We start from the raw sequence: 23,317 nt of genomic DNA on the forward strand, positions 1-23,317 counted from the left end.
AGTCTAAGAGAACTATCTTAGATACAGGTGTGCTTCAGAAATACAAACAACTAGAACAAATGCAAGCTTTTAGAAAGTATAAACACTTTAGAAAAACATGAATTACAAAACCAACCAACCAAAAGAACTGAATCAGATATCAAAAGGGCATAAGCTCATATATTCTAAGAGAATTAATAAACACTCCCACAGTATAGAAATACCTTTGCTTCCCCCAGTTCTTTATCCGCAGTCTCAAGCACTTCTTCTTTATGTCTTTCCAACTGCTGTGCTAACTGGTCTATTTCAGTTAATTCTTGGCAAAGTTTTTCATTTTTGTTACTTAAATTAACAACTTCAGTAGTCACTGTTTCCTTGGTTTCCATAAGGTCTTGTATATGCTTCTCCAGGTCTTTATTAGCTTGCTGAAGAAAGTCAACCTACATTGAATTTGTAATTTGTAAGAAATACAAAATGAAAAATTATCCTAAATACTAAACTTTCAAAATTATATTTCCAGAAATACTATATTTTTAAAATACAAAATTTAAAACCACAACTATTTTATATTCACAAACATTTTGATTTGCAAAACTTGTAATGTCTGACTTAAAATTGGCTTTAGATTTTTCAGCATGGAAGAAAAGGACAAGTGAAAAATTTGTGTGACCATTTTCCAACATCTAGTTCTAAAACTATGATGAAAATATCACTAAGATGATAATATTACTCTATATGTGCTAGCCAATGTAGTGGCCACCAGCATCCACATGTGGCTACTGGGCACTTTTAATGTAGCTACTACAAACTGAGATGTGCTATGAATATAAAATATACACAAGATTTCAAAGACAGCACAAAAATATAAAAAGAATGTACAATATCTCAAATATATTTTACAACATGAATTAGAGATTGAAAAAGTATTTTAGATACATTGAGATTAATACATTATTAAAATCAATCTCACCTGTTTCTTTTTACTTCTTTAATCTGGCTACTAGAAAATTTTATGTTACATGCATGGCTCATAAAATATGTGTACTGCCTTACTCTATTCTGGTTCATCCCAGGCAGCACTGATATGTCTAAATTTCTAAAGGTCATGTGTCATGCTTTATGGACTTGTTCTTTCACTTTCAGGTCAAATGCATGACAGTGAATCCATTACATAGGCAGTTAAAAACCCAAGTTTAATTTTGGTACTTATTTTTTAAAACAAAGAGTATCATAAAGAAGACTATCCCATCACACAAAGATAAACTGTTAGTATATTTTGGTTTCTTTTCTTCAAATGTTTTCCCTCTCTGAGTTCATATATACATTTTTAAAAAGCAAATTAAAGATCACATTGTATCTAGTTTATTCTCTTCTTTTAAATACTTAACATTATGATGTATATATATTCCCGCCTCATTAAATATTCATTACAAATAAGATTTTTCAATAGCTGCCCCCTATATCTGAATACTCTGGCTCTTATCAAAAATTTCCCACTATAAATAATACTTCAGTGAACTATACTGTCACTTTTACAAACCTGTGGACCATTATAAACAAGAGTTTATATACTCAGTAAAATAATGATAAAAATCATTACCTGAATATTTAAATGGGCAATAATCTTTTCATTGGTTTTATTTTTAGACTCCAGAGAGAGGATATCAGAGGAGCGGCCACCATCCAATGCAATGGACAGTCGTTCTATCTCTCGTTCTCTTAATTCAATCTGAAGACATAAAGTCATGACATCGTTTTTAAAAATCTTGTTTTGAACTAAAATGATTAACATCGAATAAACATTTGGCTATATTTCCATTTTTCTTATGTTGAACAATGTGTAAAAGAGAATAACATATATGTTCCCACTCTTTATGAGCTATGAAATACATATATGTAGAGCAAAAATAAACACAGATAATGTCAACATAAGAATTGTCAACATAGCTTTCGTAACTATTTCTATGAATAGATTCTGCCTAATTGAGTTTTTGGTGTTTACTCTTCTCCAAAATTAGGCAGTGTTTATATAAAAGGAAATTGTTGAGCATTGAAACTGTTCTGAACTACTTCAGTGCCTGGTGGAATAAATGCAGACTAAACAATATAAAACACAAATAAATATGAACTGCTACTGAAACTGGTATTGAAAAGGATAGAAACTTTGTGTGAATTTAATTAATTATCTATCATTTAAAAAACAAATGTATAATAAAAAAAAGATCACTATTAATTATGAATTCACACTTACATGCAAGAATTTAGAAAACCCACACACTTTCAAGCTTTGGTTTAAAAAAAAAAATTAAAAACTAAGCATTCTATTCACCCATTATTGAGCACAGTTCTAGATATACAAAGATAAATAAAACATGGTCCCTGATTTTCAGAAACACAGCTTTACAAGGAACATTAACAAGTGAACCAATAATTGCTGTGGAATTTGCTGTTTAATGATAGAATAAAGGAAATAGGTATATGGCACCAAAGTAGTTAAGGGAATAAATTTATTTATTCTTTCTGATATGCACATACCTATAGAAATTCGTGCAGGTCTTATTAAATAAATACACTCAAATGGTAATAATAAATGATGCTGTGAAGAGGAGGAGGAGGAGAATATGTTCAAGGCAGTGACACAGAAATATAAAACAACATGGCATGTTGGAGGGAGGAGAAATGGCTCTGTATGACTGGACTGTAATATACAAGAAAACTAATGATTCGAGATGCGTGCAAAGAATTAGGCAGAAACTAATTATGATAAATATTGAATACTTAGCCTAGGAGAAAGATTATTCTGGACTAAAGGATGGATTTGATAAGAATAAAGCCAGAGCCAGGGAAACCTACTATAAGAATGGATGAGAGATGATTAAGGCCTAAAATAAAAAAGTGGAACAGGGTAAAGAAGAACAAGTAAGTTTAAGGAGTGCTTAGGCAGGAGAACTGATAAAACTTGGTGACTAGAAGGAAGAGAACAGGATCTAAAAAGACTACAGGCTGAAACTGGTCTGGCTCAGTGGATAGGGCGTCGGTCTGCGGACCGAAAAGTCTCAGGTTCGATTCCGGTCAAGGGCATGTACATTGGTTGTGGGCACATTCCCCGGTAGGGGGTGTGCAGGAGGCAGCTGGTTGATGTCTCTCTCTCATCGATGTTTCTAGCTCTCTATCTCTCTCCCTTCCTCTCTGTAAAAAATCAATAAAATATATTTTAAAAAAAAAAAATACAGAATGTTGACTTGGGCAAGTGGTGAGGCTACTAACCAAAGCAGGAAACAGGAAGAAAAAGAGATTTGAGGCAAATGATAAGTTCTGGATTAGGCATATGAGTATGAAGAGCCTTTATCCAACTGGAAATGCCCAGTGTTAAGTTGGGTATATGGGTTTGGAGCTCAGAAGACAGGTTCAAGCCTGAAAGAATTTGGGGGCATCAACATACAGACAATATTTTAAATCAACATGAAACCACCTGAGAAAACATACAGGAGAGGAACAGGAGAAGGGGTCAAAGTCAGAATCCTGGAAAACAGTAATATTTCAGGGAATGGGCAGAGGAAAAAAAGCAAAGAAAAAATTGTAAGAGGTTAAAAAACAAAATGAAGTCATACAAGAGTTTCAACGAGAAATTATCAATAATGCAAATACTACAGAGTGGGTCAAGAAAATAAGAGTAAAAGTGTCTTTTTGGATCTAGCAATTAACGTCACTGGTGTCATTAACTAGACCAATGTATGCGGTGGGGCAGAAGCTAGACTGCAATAGGTTAAGGAATAAGCAGGAAATAAAGAAGTGGACATAGAAGAGTAAGATGCTTTAAAGAAGCATGCATGAAGGAGAAGAATAAGGCATTAGCAAGATGGAGAGTAGTTACAAGATTTTTTTAAGGGATGGTAGTGATGATTATTATAGCACCTTCTCATATGACTGTTAAGACGATTAAAAAATTAATACGGTAACTATAAAATGTCAGGTAAGTGTTTGGTAAAGAAAAAATTATCAGTTAAAGCAAGATCTTAAGGAAAAGAAAGGAAATGGGACCAAAACAGAGGGAGAAAGACCAAACCTTAAACTGGAAGAACATTATTCTATGCATGAAGGCTTGCAAGCCTGAGTATGAATACTGCTAATTTTAAAATTACAAATAGATATAGGAAGTTGAAATAAGGTTATATAGTGAGGAGGATTATAGGTTGTGGAAAGAGTTTGAGAGAACATCAAAAATTAGGATATATGCTGAGAAAAACAAAACTCAAGCAAAATAATAATAATAAGGCAAGCTAAGATTGATAACCACAATGACTTGGTGGTTTCCATCAGCATGGTTAGGTTATTTTTTCCAAATACCTCAGGCATCTCACAGAGATGATGAAGACTGGTGGGTTATTTTCATAAAGTACTTTGAAAAAATATAATGAAAATGTGATTATAGGTCGAAAAATACCAGTAATAGTCAACTCATGTGCATATTTGGTGTTTTCAACATCTCTCCATAAAGTAAGTTTTTTTATCTGACATTAATATAAGCCTTTTTCTTTAAACTCAATTTTAATCCAAATAATCTTCAAAGTACTTCATGAAAGTAAGAGTTATAACAACACAAGTTACTTCTATATTTGCATGTACAGATCACATCACTCCAAAAAAATGCAGAAAATAAAAAATTATTACCCAATTTAAACTTCAGTAAGCGTATTAAGGAAGAAAATCTGTAATTACCTAAATCAGAATTTTGTCAAGACACTAACAGGAAGTATGAAAGAACAAAAGTTGTATGGTCGTGATCTAACTCCATATTAATTCCCCCACTTCTTTAGAAAACTATTTTGAAATACATTACTTGTAGAAAATACAAAATATAAGGTAATAGAAGAATAACTTTCAAGGAGACATATTCAAAATGACAAAATCTGTATGTTAGAGTAAAAAAACAAATTATAAGACCATTAAAATGCATAGCATACTTCATAAACTATCTCCTGAGATGAAAATAGTAACATGGTCATAAAATTATATTTGGGGAAGTTGATGATTCACCTAAAAGAAAAACAAAGTAACAAAACAAAAACTACTATTCACCTAAATGCATAATGAAGTGAAATGGACTAGAATTGCTCTAAAACCATCTAATCCACTCTTGCTATTAACTCTATTAACAAATTGATGAAAAATATAAAAACCATATAAAAACTCAGTATAATATCATATACAACCCAAATATATTTATAATAAAAGTATATGCTCTCAATCCCTACTATACAAACAAACAAACATCCTACCTGCTTGTTGTAATCTCTCAGTCCACTTTCCAACAAGGCTAATTTTTCTTGTAACTGATGGACTTCCTCTTGAAGTTCTTGAATTCTGAAACACATTTATAACCAATGCTAATATACTTTTGCTAAGAAATACAGAATAACAAGAAATGGAACTAGACACATTCTTTAATAAACTTTTTTTGTTTCTCAATGAATTATGAAGTGTTGTGCCATGCATAAATGGAGTATATCATTTTTCAGAGTTAATTTTATAAGAATGATAAAGAACTGAGTGGTAGCCCTAATCAGTTTGGCTCAATGGATAGAGCGTTGGCCTGCGGACAGAAGGGTCCTGGGTTCCATTCTGGTCAAGGGCATGTACCTTGGTTGTGGGCACATCCCCAGTAAAGGGTTTGCAGGAGGTAGCTGATCGATGTTTCTAACTCTCTATCCCTCTCCCTTCCTCTCTAAAAAAATCAATAAAATATATATTTAAAAAAAAGAAAGAAAAAGAACTGAGTGGTAAATAATTTTAAATTTAGATATATTATGCAATAAAAGACCTACTATTGCATTTTGATCCTTAGGACAACTCTTTGAGATGCTGTTGCTAATGCTTAGGTTCAGGAAATTGAGAATAAAGTCAAGAATTCATAATATTAAGTGAAATAAGGGCCTTAAATAGGTTTTCTGATCCTAACTGATCCTGTATTTAATAAACTATCCTATAATCCAGGAGAGAGAAAAACATTGATATATACTATAACTTCCTAAGTAATTAAAAAATAAAATAAAATAAAAAAGCCACTCTTTTCTAGAACCTATTAATTCTAACAGAATCAAGATTTGTCCAAATCACCTGAATTCTACAATTGCCCAAATGTATTTGTACTATATCCAGCCTTTTCAAGCATCTATAAAAATTAAAGCGTAATATGCAAATTGATGGCCAAGAAGCAGAACCACCTTCCAAAATAGAGGCACGACCTTCCAGACGACCATGCTATGACACCCATTGGCACCAGGCCAGCCAAGGTGGTGCAAAGTGATTGGTCAGGGGGCCCCATCAATGCTCCAGGATCGCCCAGCAGAGGGAGGCCCAGGCCACTGGCTGGCGGGGCAACCAACTTAGGGGCTCCACAATCGTCCCAGAGAGGAAAGCCCAGGCCACTGATGGGCAGGCAGGGGCAGGGTGATTCTTCGCAGAGCCCCAGCTGGGTGGGCAGGGCCTACATCTTTGGGGTGATCAATTGTGGGGCTACCGGACTGTGAGAGGGCGCAAGCCGGGCTGAGGGACCCCCGCCCCCCCGACCTCCAGTGCATGAATTTCATGCACCAGGCCTCTAGTTAATATATAAATAACACAACTACATTCCTACTGGAAAGATAAAGCCTGAAACCAGGTCTGCTTTAAAAAAGAGTTTCCATGGAGTGGAGTGAGTAAGGCTGGACACAGCTCATCCCTACTATTATTGGAACCACATTTTCTACTCATCTAGGCTTAGGAGAACAGTACATATCCAACTGCATTCAAAATATGCACAAATGACTGAATGCAAACACAATTTGCATGTGCAAATTAAAACAATATAATCAAGAGACTAATGCCACCTATGGTGGCTTAATAGAGAAGAAAAATGATAAAGACAAAGGTAAAGTCAGAAAATGATATATATGTAGCTTAAAAAAACCCCTCCTTAAATAATACTAATGTATTGTTTAAGAAGCCCTAGATTATAACTGTCATATAAGCACAAAAAATATTTTACAATTAAGATCAGATAATCCTAACTAATAAAAGAATTATATGCAAATTAACCATCACTCTGCTATACCCACAAGCCATGCCCACCAGCCAATCATAGCGAGTATGCAAATAAACCCAACCAAGATGGCTACCAGAAGGGAGGTTTGGGTTTCCCAGGCAACAGAGGAAGCCAAGCTTTCCACACACTCTGGTGGGCCCAGGCCTCCACTCAAGGCTACAAAGTTTCAATTGTAGAAGATAAATATATCCCAGATACCAGGGCCTCCACTTGGGTCACCAGGGGGCATGGCTGACCTGCAAACCACCACAGGCCCCTCACCCAGGCCACCCCATGCCCCAAGGGAACCTCACCCTAATCCGGGACACCCTTCAGGACAAACAAGCTGTTCCCTACCTGTGCACCAGGCCTCTATCTTATCTAATAAAATAGTAATATGCAGATTGACCATCACTCCAACACACAAGATCAAGACAGCTGCCCCTATGTGGTCAAAGATCCTGCCCCCATGTGGACACAAGATGGCCAGCAGGGGAGGGCAGTTGGGAGGGACCAAGCCCGCAAGGGAAGGCAGTTGGAGGCAATTAACCCTGCAGGGTAGGGCAGTTAGGGGTGACCAGGATGGCAAAGGAGGGAAGTTGGGGGCAAAAAGGTTGGCAGGGGAGCAGTTAGACATCAATCAGGCTGGCAGTGGAGTGGTTAGGGTGATCAGGTTGGCAGGCAGAAGCGATTAGGGGCAATCAGGAAGGCAGGCAAGTGAGCAATTGGGAGCCAGCAGTCCTGGATTGTGAGAGGGATATCCAACTGCCCATTTAGACTAAACAGGCAGTTGGACATCCCTCGAAGGTCCTAGATTGGAGAGGGTGCAAGTTGGGCTGAGGGAAACCCGCCCCCCCCGGCCCCTATGCACGAATTCTGTGCATGGGCCTCTAGTTGTATAAATACAGATACATAACACTGTGTGAAAATAACTGAGCTAAGATAACCATAGTTACCTTTCTAGGTTGTTATATTGATACTAGTGGCCCGGGCACAAAATTTGTGCATGGAGGGAGGAGGATGTTCCCCAGTCCAGCCTGCACGCTCTCTAATTGGGGACCCCTCAAAGGATGTCCTACTGTTAGTTTACAGGGATCGGGCCTAAACCAGCAGCTGGACATCCCTCTCATGATCTGGGACTGCTGGCTCCAGCTGCTCACCTGCCTGCCTGCCAGCCTGCTTGCCCCCAAATGCCTCCCCACCAGCCTGATCATCCCCGAATGCCCCCCCTACTGGCCTGCTCACCTCTAACTGCTCCCCTGCTTGCCTGCTCATTCCAAACTGCCTCCCCACTGTTCTAATCACATCCAACTGACCCCCACTGATGGTCTGCTTACCCCCAAACGGCCCCGCCCCCCCACCAGCCTGATCACTCACAACTGCTGTCCCATCCTGGCCTGATCACCCCCCCAGAGACCGAAGCTCACAGCCCCTCCTTTTTTTTTTTTTTTTTCCCCCAGCACCTCCTTGAGTGGAGGCCAGAGGCAGCTAGGGTGGACAAGAAGCTTGGCTTCCTTCTATAATTGAAACTTTGTAGCACTGAGTAGAGGCCTAGGCAGGCAAGGGCACACGGAAAGCTTCTGTTGCTGGGGAAACCCAAGCCTCCCTCCTGCTCTCTGTGGCTGCAGCCATCTTTGTTGGGTTTATTTGCATACTCACTCTGATTGGCTGGTGGGCATGGCTGGTGGGTGTAGCGGAGGTATGGTCAATTTGCATATTACTCTTTTATGAGATAGGATATTAATAAAGTGGGAAAACTGCCCCATAGTCTCTGCATAATCCACAAAATTAAAAGTAATCTGCACTAGCCCTGGCAAGGTGTCAGTTAATTGGAGTGCATCCCATACACCATAAGGTGTGGGTTTGTTTCCCAGTCAGGGCACATACCTAGGTTGCAGGTCAATCCCTGGCCAGAGCACGTACAGAAGGCAACCAATTGATGTATTGATGTTTCTCTCTCATATTGGTATGTCTCTGTCTTTATCTCTCCCTTCATCCCTCTTTAAAATCAATAAACATATAATTCAGATAAGGCTAAAATAATAATAATAATAAATGTTATCTGCACTATTTCTATTGGTATATTCCTATTTTAATGTTTCTCCAACTATGACCATAGAAGCTGTCACTAGTGTTCTCTTGCTCCTTTGAATCCCTCATAATTTTCTTTAAAAAAAAAAAAAAAAAAAAGTTTTTATTGATTTCAGAAAGAAGGATGAGAGGAGAGGGGAAAAAACATTAATGATGAGAGAGAATCATCAATCGGCTGCCTCTTGCATACCCCCACTGGGGACCGAGCCCACAACCCAGGCATGTGCGTGACTTCCTGGTTTGCAAGTCAATGCTCAGTCACTGAGACACACCAGCTGGGCCCCATAATTTTTTTTTTAATATGTTTTATTGATTTTGTACAGAGAGGGAGAGAGAGAGAGTTAGAAACATCGATGAGAGAGTCATCGATCAGCTGCCTCTTGCACACCCCCCACTGGGGATATGCCCGCAACCAAGGTACATGCCCTTGACCAGAATCAAACCCGGGACCCTTCAGTCACCAAGCCGATGCTCTATCCATTGAGCCAAACTGGCTTCGGCCCCATAATTTTCTTAAAAGCATTTTGTGTATTCTCTTGTCTCATCTTCACTGCAAGATTGTAAGCTTCTACCCCCTTCTTACTCATTTTTACATCTCTAGAACACTTACATTGTGCCTTTCCTAGAAAGCTTAGTTGAAACGAAATGTGTATCTGATTACAATTAAAGCAAATGCAAACATATAGAACTAAAGAATCAGGAAGCAAGAATTTTGAAGGAAGAATATCAAAGCCAATTGCAAATCTATCCATGTCCATCAGCATTTGACATAAATCTGAAGTAACAGTCCTATAAAAGAGAACTTTGATTGATGAAACCAAATGTCAAAGCAACTTTACTGAAATAAGATTCTAAATGGCACTAAACAGTTTTAAAGCAAATATGGGCAGAAACAGCAGGCATATGATCTATCTGAAATCAAAGTTACAAAACAAATTTAAAAATGGTATATTCAGAATACATTCATAAAGTATTTACTGAGTGCTTCAACAAAGTTCTCGGCTAGGCACTAGAGGTACAATAGTTAATGAGACAAAAGCCCCCCAGTCAAAAAATTTACAGTTAAGGGGTCAATTAACTAAAGTCAACAAGAAATTATTTAATGCACCTGTTATCAGCCACTTGTAGGAGGTCTGCAATGTAAGGGTCATCTGGCTGAGGAACTGGATAGGAACTGACTTCAGAGGGAGGGACTGGTTGGTCAATTTGCATTCGCTGGCGCCTAAAAGCAATACTTCTTTTCTTGCCGCCTAAAGAAAATAAATGTATATTTTTTTAAAAATTAAAAACAAACAAACCACTGTCTTAGAATTAAATATTCCAGAAGATTGGCCTTTTTGTCAATACAGTATGTCTCAAGCTCATCTTATATATGGAGAAAATATTTTCTCCCCCATATATAAATACCCACTATGATCTTTAAATGATGCCTTCCTGAAAACCTCAACAGATAAGGTTATAAAACAAGTTTTAATTTCTTCATGCATGCCATGTGTGCCCAGAATTAACTATTCCTCCAATAGATGGGTACCAGATATTGGCAATATTAAAATTTAAGTGTGTCTTGTGGAATTTATTATTGTGAGCTCATGAAGTTGCTACCAATAGAAAATTGTCAAACAAGGAGCTTAAGACAGTGAGAACTGCCTTAATACACATGCTTATTAAGCAATGCCAAAAGAGCAGATAACTGAAATTTTAAGTAGCAAAATTAGTAAATAATGGAATGTCAACTGTAATATAAAATCATGCTGTAACCTGAGTAAGTAGGGAATATTTTACTAATTATCTTTAAAAATACCAGGAGAAATTTCTTTTTATGAATGAATATATCCTATGTTAGTGCAAACCACATGGATAATTTATCTTTTTCAGCATCTAACTAAGATGACATGTCCTTAAAAAACTCACTGATCCTCATTAAGAACAACATAACCCACAACTTTGTATTCCTTAGAATCCTAACAAACTTGGGATACTCTTACATCTCTCATTCTGAGGATGAAGCAACTGAATCAAAAGTATTTAAACAGAAGCATCAAACATTCTGTCAAATTACAGGGGGAAGGCTGGGGAGGGGGGAGGGAAGTAAGAGATCAACCAAAGGACCTGTATGTATGCATATAAATATAACTAATGGACACAAGATATTGGGGGTGAGGGCATGTATGGGAATGGGGTGTGGGGGGCCATGGGGACAATATGGACACATGAAATACCTTAATCAATAAAAAAATGAAAAAAACAAACAAACGTATTTAAAGGGCCTGCTTGTAGTTACACACCTAAACAAGACAAACCATTTTCTTCTTCCCTTATCTACTGATTTCCTAACTTAGTATTCCTCAATTTCTTTCACAACTTCTTCCTCTACAAGTCCCTTAAATACGAACTTCCTTAGGGTCTCTTTCCTTCTCCTCTCTTCCCAAACTACACAATCTCACTAGATAATTCCATAGCTTCAATTTCCAAGATACTCCAAAGGCTTCCAACTTGAATCTCTATCTGGGACCACACTTCTAAGAACAGATCTACATACCCCACTGTGTACTGGAAATCTCAATGTGACTGACCCATATAACACCCTTAACATATCCAAAGGTGGATTTCTGCCCCCACTTCCCACATTCCCTAGCTTGAGAAATAATACCATTATCCACCTACTGAGAAGTCTGACAATTCCCCTTACCTTCCAAGCCTATCAATTTCAGTTACTAAATTCTACAGATCACGTCCCTGAATCTCTCGTGAATCTGTCCTATTCTTTTCTCAGGAAATCAGGTTATCCTCTTTTTCTCAATATTCCAGTTATTTCTGAAATGTTCCTCACCTTTCCCCACCTTTTCTGCCATTGGCTCACAGTCTGCCTCTCATTTCCTGCCACCTTGAGCTCCACTGATTCTTCCCCACCCTAGCCTCTCAATTCCTATCTGTCAACTCTCATGTTTCTTCACTCGGTTTTAAGTACATAACAACACGATTATGCCTGGACTCTCTCTGTCTCTATTTAGAAGTATATTAGCTTTTGATCTTCAACTTCCTTCTATCATAATCTTCATCTGACCATGTTACTATCAGTCCACCTTTGCTCTTTAATTTCCCAATCTCTACCTAATCTCATACTCCTGCACTTTTCTACGCCTCATTTACTCCCATGATCTTGATCCCATGGCTCCGACATCTCAATGACATTGCAATTAGTACTGGACATTATGCCTAAACAACCATTAACTTGGATATGTCCCATCATCTTTTCTCTTGTTCAGAAACTGAGCATAAAGGCAAAGATAGTAAAATAAACTAAGAAATTACATCTTTTCCAAATTCTTTAAGTATAGATCACTTTTACAACTAAAACTAGAGGCCTGGTGCACGAATTTGTGCACAGTGGGGTCCCAAAATCAGCTATTCGACAGCCTCTGATGGATCCCGGATTACGAGGGTACAGGCCAGACTGAGGGACCCCACAAGTGCACGATCAGGGCCGGGGAGGAACAGCAGAAGGGCTCCAAGGTGTGTCGGGCCCATCTCGCTCAGTCCTGATCAGCTGGACCCCAGTGGCAAGCTAACCCACTGGTTGAAGCCTCTTCCCCCTGGTGGTCAGGGCACATCATAGTGACTGATCAACAGATCAACTGTCTGGTCCTTGGTGTTCAGTGCATGTCATACATAGTGAGCAGTTGAGCAGCCTTAGCATATCATTAGCATATTATGCTTTGATGGATGAACAAATGACCGGAAAACCAGACACTTAGCCTATTAGGTTTTTATTATATAGAACTAGTGGCCCGGTGCATGAAATTCATGCACATTAAAAGGGGATTAGAGGAAATAATTTAATATTGCTATTTGCCCTTTCTCTATAATAGAAGTGTCAGAGATGAAAGAAAATTAGTAAAATGTATATGAAAACTTTCCTCCTGTCAGAGTCTGGGGCTCACCACAGGACCCAGAGTCAAGTCCTCACGTGCACCTCAAAGCTGCGTGAGACCCAACCCCCCCCCCCCCAACCCCCATGGGCTAGATCCAGACCCAGCCAGTTCCACCTTGGTCAACCCCTGCCGGACAGGGGACTGAGACTCGGGTCCCCCAGCACTGGGAGGGAGGCACAGCCTCTCAGTTCCCCCATCAAGCCCCACTGGGTGGGGGGTGTGGCCTGAGTTCCTCTGTCAAGCTCCGCAGGCAGGGGGGTGCAGCCTCAGTCTGGCCTGGTGCTGGAGTGGGGGGTGTGGCTTGAGGTTCCCCAGCCTGGTGTTGGGGTGGGGGGCGCAGCCTGAAGTCCCCTGTCAAGCCCCACCTGGGGCGTGGGGAGCAGCCTGAGGTCCCCTAGTCCAGCACCAGGATGGAAAGTACACCTTGAGATCCCGTGAAGCCCTGCCAGGTGTGTATGGGGGGCGTTGCCTGAGGTTCCGTCAAGCCCAAGGGGGTGTGGGAGGGCATAGCCTCAGGTCCCTGCTGATTGCTTGATAAGGCATCTTAAGGGAACTTGGCCTCCCTGTGGGTGCAGCCATCTTTCTGATGGAGTGATGGTCAATTAGCATATTCCCTCTTTATTACATAGGATAATAACAATAATAGGAAAGAGAATTTAAAACAGAGATTAAGGAAATAAAACTCTGGGCATTAAAGTTAGTCTTCTTACAGCTAAGAAGCTATTACAAGTTTCTAAGCACATGTAAGAAATACTATCTGGATATTCAGAAGTAAATCAAGAAGTTTATGTGACTATCCAAACATATGGTACTTTTTCAAATACTAAAGTCTAAGCATGACTAATCCAAAGTCCCATTTCAGTTAGTAGTTTAAAGATCTTTAAAAGATTAGATGTATATAATTTGTTTAGAGAAGGAACTGATGTACCTGGAGTTTGTACAACAGCATGCAAATTCTTTTCTTGAAGTTGTTGAATTTTTTCATTCTTAGCTTTGCTCTCTTTCTCCAAAAGTTTGAGTTTATGAACATACTGGTTATTTAGAAATTTCAGATCAGCTGTTTCACGTGTACTCTCCTTCAATGTAGTTTTCAGCTCTTAAAAGATTAAAAGACTTTTACAGATCAAGAAATCTATGGAGTTCTTCCACTTCACAAAATACAAAAAGTTCCCAATTTGAAAGGCTCTACCTAATTCTTATGCATGCTTTGTTTGAAAGGCTACTATCTTTTCTACTACTATTAACAAAACTGCAAATAACTCATTAAGCACAAGAGGTAATCATATTTTTTCTCTGCTGTAATATTCATTCACCATAGCTTTTGACCTAGTAAATTGGATATAAAGCTAAGAAATTATGAATTCATGCCAGGTTTTAGACAGGGCTTTCAAATGAATGTAAGAATTTACACTAATATAGCCATATAATTACTCTTTGCCTAGTATTTTTGAAGTAATTTTATTGTACCTTCTAGCTCAAAAATGGATTAAAGAATCAGAATGAAGTAGGCTTTTAACTTACTTTAATCCTCTTAATTTCAGTATATGAAAAACAAAAGTTGTTTCAAGAACATTCCCTCAGTTCTAGCAGTTAACCTTTTTTCTAGCAATTGTAAATCTAAAATTTTAATCCAGTTACAGTATACACAAATACAAATATGGAATGAAAATTTATTTTACTTCTCAGGAACTCTTCAACAAACCCTACAGAATTTCAAGAGCTGTTACAAAAGGACTACCACATTATCTAATCAATAGTTTTAAAATTAGACTAGCCTTTCCTATACATAAAATGAAAGGGAGCAAAAATATGGCATTAAAAAAAAAATCACAACATTTTACCTTTAATGTGTTGGGCCGATTGTTCTCTCAGTTTCATTAATTCCAGGTATAATTCATTATTTTCCTTGCTCAATTTTGTATTTTCAAGTTTGTAAGGTTCCAAAACAAAATCAAAATTGGCACTTTCTTTTTCGGCTTTCACAGCAGATAATTTTGATTTCCTAAGACTTTCTGTTGTATGAACCAGGTCACTAGAATTAAAGAATAAAAAATGTAAAAACAAGAAAACATTCTATTAACTTTCTAATAACTAAAAATCCTACCTAATAAAAGAGTAATATGTAAATTAACATCACTCTGCTACTAAGAAGCCACGCCCACCAGCCAATCAAAGCGAGTATGCAAATAAACCAAACCAAGATGGCAGGAGGAAGGCTTGGGTTTCCCAGGCAACAGAGGAAGCCAAGCTTTCCGCATGCCCTTGCTGGCCTAAGCCTCCACTCAAGGCTACAAAGTTTCAATTGTAGAAGGTAAATAAATTGCAGATACCAGGGCCTCTGCTTGGGTGGCCAGGGGGCGTGGCTGGCCTGCAAACCACCACAGGCCCCTCATCCAGGCCGCCCCACGCCGCAAGAGAACCCCCACCTTGATCCAGGTCACCCTTCAGGGCAAACCAGCAGCCCCCCCCACCCATGCACCAGGCCTCTATCCTATCTAATAAGAGTAATATGCAGATTGACCAACACACAATATGGCTGCCCCCATGTGGTCACAGATCCTGTCCCATTGTGGACACAAGATGGCCACCACAAGATGGCCAGTAGGGGAGGGCAGTTGGGAGGGACCAGGCCTGCAAGGGAGGGCAGTTGAAGGTGATCAACCCTGCAGGGGAGGGCAGTTAGGGGTGACCAGGCCAGCAGAGGAGGGAAGTTGGGAGCAAACAGACTGGCAGGGCAGCAGTTAGACATCAATCAGGCAGGCATCAGAGTGGTTAGGGGGTGATCAGGCTGGAAAGTGGAAGTGGTTAGGGGCAATCAGGAAGGCAGGCAGGTGAGCAGTTGGGAGCCAGCAGTCCTGAATTGTGAGAGGGATGTCCCAGATTGGAGAGGGTGCAGCCTGGGTTGAGGGACACCCCCACCCCCCCCCCGCACATATTTTGTGCACCAGGACTCTACTATAATTATAAAAGGCTGAAATATATTAAATACCAAGTGAATTCAAATATAAAAACAAACAATTAGGAACCTTTCAAGGTGATACAAAGCATTAAAAAATTTCTCAAAACAAGATTAAGTTATAAATTATCCTATATAATAATAGCCTAATATGTTAAGTGTCTATTTGACCATTTGACCAGTTGCTATGACGTGCACTAACCACCAGGGGGAAGATGCTCCAACCCGTGGGTTAGCTTGCTGCTGGAGTCCGGCTAATCAGGACTTTGGCCATATGGTCTGCTAACACCCTGGAGCCCTCCTGCGGTTCCTCCCCAGCCCCAATCATGCACTGGTGGGGTCGTTTGACCCGGCCTGCTCCCTCTCGCAATCCAGGACCCCTCGGGGGATGTTGGGTAGCTGGTTTCAGCTCTATCCTGGAAGACCAGGCCAAGGGACCCCACTGGTGCACAAACCTGTGTACACATAATTAGAATTATATTTTAGTCTCCCATCTTGCTTATTACCCCACTAATCACCTGATCCTGTGGAATCTGTGAACCTGCTTGTTTTTTCAGCAAATATTTATTGAGTGCCTGCTACATGCTAAGTGACAGGTACACAATAAATAAGATTTAGTTCCTTGCCTCAAAGAACACAGACTAGTGGTATATTTACTCCCAAGAATACTTATTGAGCACGGAAAGCAATAAAGAACTCACTGTCATGGAGCTTATTTTCTACTGACAGTTTGTAAAAAAGTTATGCTACTGGTAGAGGCCCACTTCACAAAAATTCGTGCTGTAGTAGACCTTCCTTTCCCCAGCTGCTGGCACAGGCCTCCCTCCTCTGGCTGCTGCAGGCAACTGGACCCAGGCTGGCTTCCCTCAGGCCGCCTGCAGGTACTGGGACCTGGACTGGCTTCGTAGGGCCGCCCACAGGCACCCAGGACCTGGGCTGGCTTTCCTCTGGCCCCAGCTTTGTCAGGAAGGACGTCTGGAACAATGTCCAGAAGACATCGGTCTAATTAGCATACTACCCTTTTATTATTATAGATGTGATAAACTCAACAGATACTTCAGTGCCAATTATGTATTCAGCCTGTTCTAGGTATAGTTTCTAGTCTCCTAGGAATAGAGTTTGAATTCTTAAGGGAAGTCAAATGGAAGCTTCCAATAATAATTAGTAGTTAGGGTGGCATGTAAGAGACATAATAAAGCCCAGCAGACTGTATAGCTAACTAAGCAAGAGGGCAAGGGGATAGAGAGGAGAGGGACTTTACAGGCAGATAGAACAGCATATGGAGAGGCCATGGGTGAGAGTGTCCATATGTTTAGGAGCTTCAACTGGTTCACTACATGGGAGATGAAGCTGCAGGGGCCAGATGAGGAAGGGTTTTAAAGACCATACTAAAGCCCACAAAATATTTTTCATCTATTTTCTCTTCCCATCATCTCTCATAGTCCTCCGCAGTGATTTTCAACCTGTCATCGCATGGCACACATAGACTAATTACTAAAATTCTGAGGCACACCATAAAAACATTGTATTTTTTGCTGATCTGACCAAAAAGAAGGTATAATTTTGATTTATTCACACTGGATAGCTATTTTTGTGTTGGCTGTTGTCACTTTTTATTTGACAATATAAAGGAAAAGAGATCAGTGACCCTTTTCTGCTGATTAAATAGTGAGATATTGCATGTTTTAAAAATTCTTGTGGTGATCGAAAATCACTGTCCTAGTGCAAAAGCTCCCAAAGCAATTTCCCTGCTCCAGGCTCAAACCACAGTAATAGAGTTCATGTGGTAAAGAAAATCACAAAGGCCGAAACCGGCTTGGCTCAGTGGACAAAGCGTCAGCCTGCAAACTGAAAGGTCCCAGGTTTGATTCCGGGCAAGGGCATGTAACTTGGTTGCGGGCACATCCCCAGTAGGGAGTGTGCAGAAGGCAGCTGATAGATGTTTCTTTCTCATCGATGTTTCTGACTCTCTGTCCCTCTCTCTTCCTCTCTGTAAAAAAAATCAATAAAATATTTTTTTAAATTATTAAAAAAGAAAATCACCAAGTATTCTTCAATTGAGGTAATACATAACAGCTAAAGAATAACCACATATAAGGTAAAATGTAACAGCTAAAGAAATTACATTATTAATGTAATAGTAACTAAAGACCAGTAGGTGAGGCTGACATAGAACTCCCAATTATATCAGAAAACCATATTAAAAAGATTGTAATTCTATCCACAGGGAGAACCCTCAAAAATGTTTACATTAGATGGTGGAGTGTCACTGGTGACCCCTGGAGCTCTACAATATGGAGAGCCTGAACTCATGATGGAGAAGCAGGCTCTGCAACAAATAGATGTGCTTTGGATGATTTAAGGGCTTTAAAAAAAAACTACCCATTTCTTTACTGTAGCATGAAGTTCAATCAAATCAGATAAATAAAATTAAGGATTATAGAGGTTTAGAACTGTATTTTCATCTTTACCTGAAGAGTTTTTCTACCAAGGGTAAACACTCCACTGTCAGAGTCTGGCGGTATCCCAACTGATCCAATCTTTTTCTAATATTAACATATTTTCTTTCTGCAGCTGTAGTCATCTTGTCTTCCAAAATTAGCTTTATTCACTTCCAAAAATTAAAGTCCTAAAAGAGTGAAATATCATATTAGCTATAATTATTTATTATATATTAATAAACTATTAATATATTAAACTATTATTGTTTCATAAGAATAAAATATTCCTTTGAATTGGAAACAATTCTCTTTCCACTTTAGTTAGGCAGACTTCTGCAATATTTATATTGAGTTATGTAGAATGCTTATGATATTCTTGTTGCTACATTAAAATGATTATCTGGCCCAGGCTGTGTGGCTCAGGATTGAGCATTAACCTATGAACCAGGAGGTCATGGTTCAATTCCAGTCAGGGCATATGCTCAGGTTGTGGGCTCAATCCCGTGTGGGGCATGCAAAATGCAGCCAATCAATGATTCTCTCTCCCTCTCTTCTCTCTCAAATCAATAAAAATATTTTTTAGAAAATGAGTATCTGTTTATAAACCTCTATCTAAAAAGTGAAAATCAATAAAGCTTCTAGAAAAAGAATATTTTCCTGAGCCAGGGGTAGGAAGAAAATCCTGAGAGAAGACTATTTAAAAAGCACTACATATAAATATAAAAGAAAAACTTGAAAAACTGTACTTCACCAAATTAAAAATTCTGCTCATTAAAATATTCCATTAAGAAAACAAAAAGGCAAACAAAGTGGGAGGAAATATTCATATCTAAAAACCATTTTTATAAGGAATATATAAAGAACTCTTGCAATTCACCTCTTAATGATGACAAATAACCTATAAAAGAATGGTTAGTTTAATAGGCACCATGCAGAAGATATCTGAATGGAATAATCACATGAAAAGGTGCTTAAGACCATTAGTTATCAGAGAAATAGCAGGTGTACTGGTTGATAATGCACATTTTTTTCAGTAGCTGGAGTTACACATATGTGATTTGATATATATGTGATTTGATATGTATACTATTTTATTGTATTGACAGCAAGCTTTAAAACTTATGTCAAATTTATTGAAGGTGTTAACATCATATATATTTTTACACTTAAAAACATCAAATTTCGTGCCAAAAAGAGAGTATTTGAGGGAAGTTTTAATTCATTATTTTGAAGAAAAATGCTGCTGAAAGTTATTGTATACTTCAGGAAGCTTATGGTGAACATGCTCCATCTCAAGATACATGTGAACACTGGTTTAAATGCTTTAAAAGTGATGATTTCTATGTGAAAGACAAAGTTCATTCAAGTCAACTGAAAAAGTTTGAAGACCAACAATTACATGCATTATTGGATGAAGATGTGTGTCAAACTCAAAAACAACTTGCAGAAAGATTAAACATTGCTCAGCAAACAATTTCTGATCATATACAAGCAAAGGGAAAGATTTTAAAGGAAGGTAAATGGGTGCCACATCAACTGAACGAAAGACAAATGGAAAATTGAAAAGTCATCAGTAAAATGTTGCTTCAAACAGCACAAAAGGAAGGGGTTTTTTTTGCATCAAATTGTGACTGGCAATGAAAAGTGGATTTATTTTGAGAATTCCAAATGCACAAAATCATCAGTTGATCCAGGTCAACCATCAACATTGACTGCAAAACCAAATCGCTTTGGAAAGAAGACAATGCTCTGTGTTTGGTGGGATCAGGAAGGTGTGGTGTATTATGAGCTTCTAAAACCAGGTGAAACCGTTAATACTGATCACCACCGACAACAAATAATCAATTTGAACTACACTTTGATCGTGAAACGACCAGAATATGCCAGAAGACACGGCAAAGTAATTTTGCTTCATGATAACGCACCATCATAAACTTCAAAACCAGTTAAAAATACATTAAAATATCTTGCCTGTGAAGTATTAACCCACCCACTGTATTTACACCTTGCTCCTTTAGGTTATTACTTGTTCTGATCAATGACACATTCACTTTTTGAGCACATCTTCAGAACATACAAAGTGGAAAACTGGGTCTCTGAATGGTTTGCCTCAAAAAGGAAAGTTCTATTGGGACGGTATCCACAAATTACCTGAAAGATTATAGCTACTGGTGGACATTACTTTGAATAAAGGACTTTTGATGTTTCTCTTGAAATTATTGTGTTTTCTTTTATTACAAAATCCGAATTATTAACCGGTACACCTGGTACAAATTAAAACCACAATGAGGTACAATTTCACCCATACTAGAATGGCTAAATTAAAAGTTGTCAAGGATTTGAATCAACTAGAATCTTTACACTGTTGACTAGCGTACAAAATCACTGTGGAAAATACCTGGCAATTTCTTGTAAAGTTAAACATACTTCTATTCTATAACTCTGTAATCTTATTCCTAGGAATTTACTTCAGGAAATGAAAATAAGCAACTTACAAAGAGACTCTACAAGAATATTCATAGCAGCTTTATTCATAATAGCCCCAAAATGGAAAAAACACACAAAAAACTACCGTATTTTTCGGACCATAAGACGCACTTTTTCCCCCCCAGAAGTGGGGGGGGGGAAAGTCCCTGCGTCTTATGGTCCAAATATAGCCTACACATATACTTTAAAAAAAAAAGTTTTTTTACTTGCCCGGCTCTGTGTGGTCTGTGTGTGCTTGCCCGGCTCTAAAATGGTTCTAAATGCTGCTGTTTACTTTACAGGGTTGATTACATGTGTTTATGACTGTGATGTTGGGTTTTAATGCACATAAAATATTTTAGGACACTATTTGTTTCAGAATCTTTTTTTCTTCATTTCCCTTCTCTAAAAACTGGTGCGTCTTATGGTCCGGAGTGCCTTATGGTCCGAAAAATACGGTATATATTCTTCAACAGCAGGATAAACTGTGATATATTTATACAATGTAGTACTACCCAAAAATAAAAAGAGAAGGGCCCTAACTGGTTTGGCTCAGTGGATAGAGTGTTGGCCTGCAAACTGAAAGGTCCCAGGTTCAATTCCAGTCAAGGACATGTACCTTGGTTGCGGGCACATCCCCAGTAGGGGGCATGCAGGAGGCAGCTGATAGATGTTTCTCGCTCATCGATGTTTCTAACTCTCTACCCCTCTCCCTTCCTTTCTGGGGGGGGAAAAACAAAAAACAAACAAAAAATAAATAAATAAAAATATATTTAAAATAAATAAATAAATGAGAAGGAACTTCAGATACATATCAACCACAAAGATGAATTTGAATAACATTATTTGAGCAATAGAAGCCACCCACATATATTGTATAATTCCATTTATATAAAGTTCAAAAACAGGTAAAATTAAACTAAGTGGACAGAAATTAGGACAGCAGTTGCCTGGGGCCATGTGGGTGGGTGGAGACTGATTGGAGGGTTAAGAGGGAACTTTCTGGGGTGATGAAAATATATTGACTGGGGTAGTGGTTACACAAGTATACACATTTATCAAAGCTTTTCAATTAAGTACTTTTAAGATCTGTGCGTTTTACCATGTAAATTTTACTTCAATTATTTAAAAAAAAAAACACGCATGTCTCTATACTCACTTTTATCCTTGTCTTTTAAAATATTTATTAGCCTATTCTCTATCAGTCTGCCCTAAAATTTAGTTATCAAAAGACCACTTCTTGCCCTAACCGGTTTGGCTCAGTGGATAGAGCATCGATCAGCCTTTGGACTCAAGGGTCCCAGGTTTGATTCCGGTCAAGGGCATGTACCTTGGTTGAGGGCACATCCCCAGTGGGGAGGGTGCAGGCTGCAGCTGATCGATGTTTATAACTATCCCTCTCCCTTCCTCTCTGTAAAAAAAATTAATTAATTAATTTTAAAAAAAGATCACTTATTTAGAAAAGAGCTAGTTTTCCTTTGTCAGGAAAATACAGCCCTATTACTCTAGGCCAAATAAAAACTGCTTTACAGCGCTACTGTTCTTCACGATTTATAAACAAGTGAAACCTCACAGCTACTGGGTCAGGCAGAGGAGGCCAAAGAGGCCTCTGTATTCCAGGATGAGCGGACCCGGAGGCGCTTACTCAAACCACAGGTCCCCAGCGGGCGGGCAGTGAGGTCCCCAGTCCTGGCCCAGCACTGGCTGCGGTACCCCCTCAGCTTCCCATCTCCTCTCCTGCTTACTCCACCCCACAGACCTCCCTTTCCCCGGCTCCCCAACCTCTTCCTCTGCGTGCTGTCCCTTTGGACTGCCCAAGTTCCTGCCAAAGAAGGGACCTGGCTGATGCACGTGACATCAGAACTACACCGGTCCCACCAAGAACTAGTGGGCTTCACCACACACACCTTCCCTCTGTCTGGTACCAACTCTGGTTACCTAGAAATAACACTTCCTTACCTGGGGAAAGGAAGGGAGGGAAGAGGGAGGGAGGGAGGGAGGGAGGGAGGGAGGGAGGGAGGGAGGGAGGGAGGGAAGGAGGGAAGGAGAGAGAGAGAGAGAGAGAGAGAGAGAGAGAGAGAGAGAGAGAGAGAGAGGGAAGGGGAGAGAGAGAGAAGGGGAGAGGGAGGAGAGAGAGAGAAAGAGGGAGAGGAGAGGAGAGGAGAGAAAGAGGGAGAGGAGAAGGGAGGGGAGGGGAGGGGAGGGGAGGGGAGGAAAGAAAGAGGGAGAGGGGGGAGGGGAGAGAAAGAGGGAGAGGGAGAGGAGGGGAGGGGAGAGAAAGAGGGAGAGGAGGGGAGGGGAGAGGGAGAGGGAGAGGTAGAGGAGAGGAGAGAAAGAGGGAGAGGGGAGGAGAGGAGAGAAAGGGGGAGGGAGAGGTAGAGGAGAGGAG

At 39.3% G+C, this 23,317-nt stretch overlaps 1 protein-coding gene across 5 annotated transcripts in view; it reads right to left on the bottom strand.

Moving 5' to 3' along the window:
• CEP135 (centrosomal protein 135) overlaps positions 1-23,317 on the bottom strand; it is a 79,950-nt gene that overhangs the window by 55,053 nt on the left and 1,580 nt on the right. For 3 of the 5 annotated variants that reach the window (XM_036415758.2, XM_036415729.2, XM_036415742.2), the window contains exons 2-8: positions 18,493-18,650; positions 14,907-15,097; positions 13,994-14,161; positions 10,242-10,383; positions 5,259-5,343; positions 1,580-1,708; positions 204-419 (exon numbers count right to left, since the gene is read on the bottom strand). In XM_036415758.2, the coding sequence (XP_036271651.1) occupies positions 204-419; positions 1,580-1,708; positions 5,259-5,343; positions 10,242-10,383; positions 13,994-14,161; positions 14,907-15,097; positions 18,493-18,605 (1,044 nt within the window). In that variant the 5' untranslated portion in view covers positions 18,606-18,650. Of the gene's footprint in view, positions 1-203; positions 420-1,579; positions 1,709-5,258; positions 5,344-10,241; positions 10,384-13,993; positions 14,162-14,906; positions 15,098-18,492; positions 18,651-20,452; positions 20,474-23,317 lie in introns of those variants that run through there. The other 2 variants (XM_036415735.2, XM_036415768.2) reach the window with 2 other exon arrangements.

Source organism: Pipistrellus kuhlii, unplaced genomic scaffold (assembly GCF_014108245.1).
Source record: "Pipistrellus kuhlii isolate mPipKuh1 unplaced genomic scaffold, mPipKuh1.p scaffold_m20_p_1, whole genome shotgun sequence".
NCBI classification, from domain to species: Eukaryota; Metazoa; Chordata; class Mammalia; order Chiroptera; family Vespertilionidae; genus Pipistrellus; species Pipistrellus kuhlii.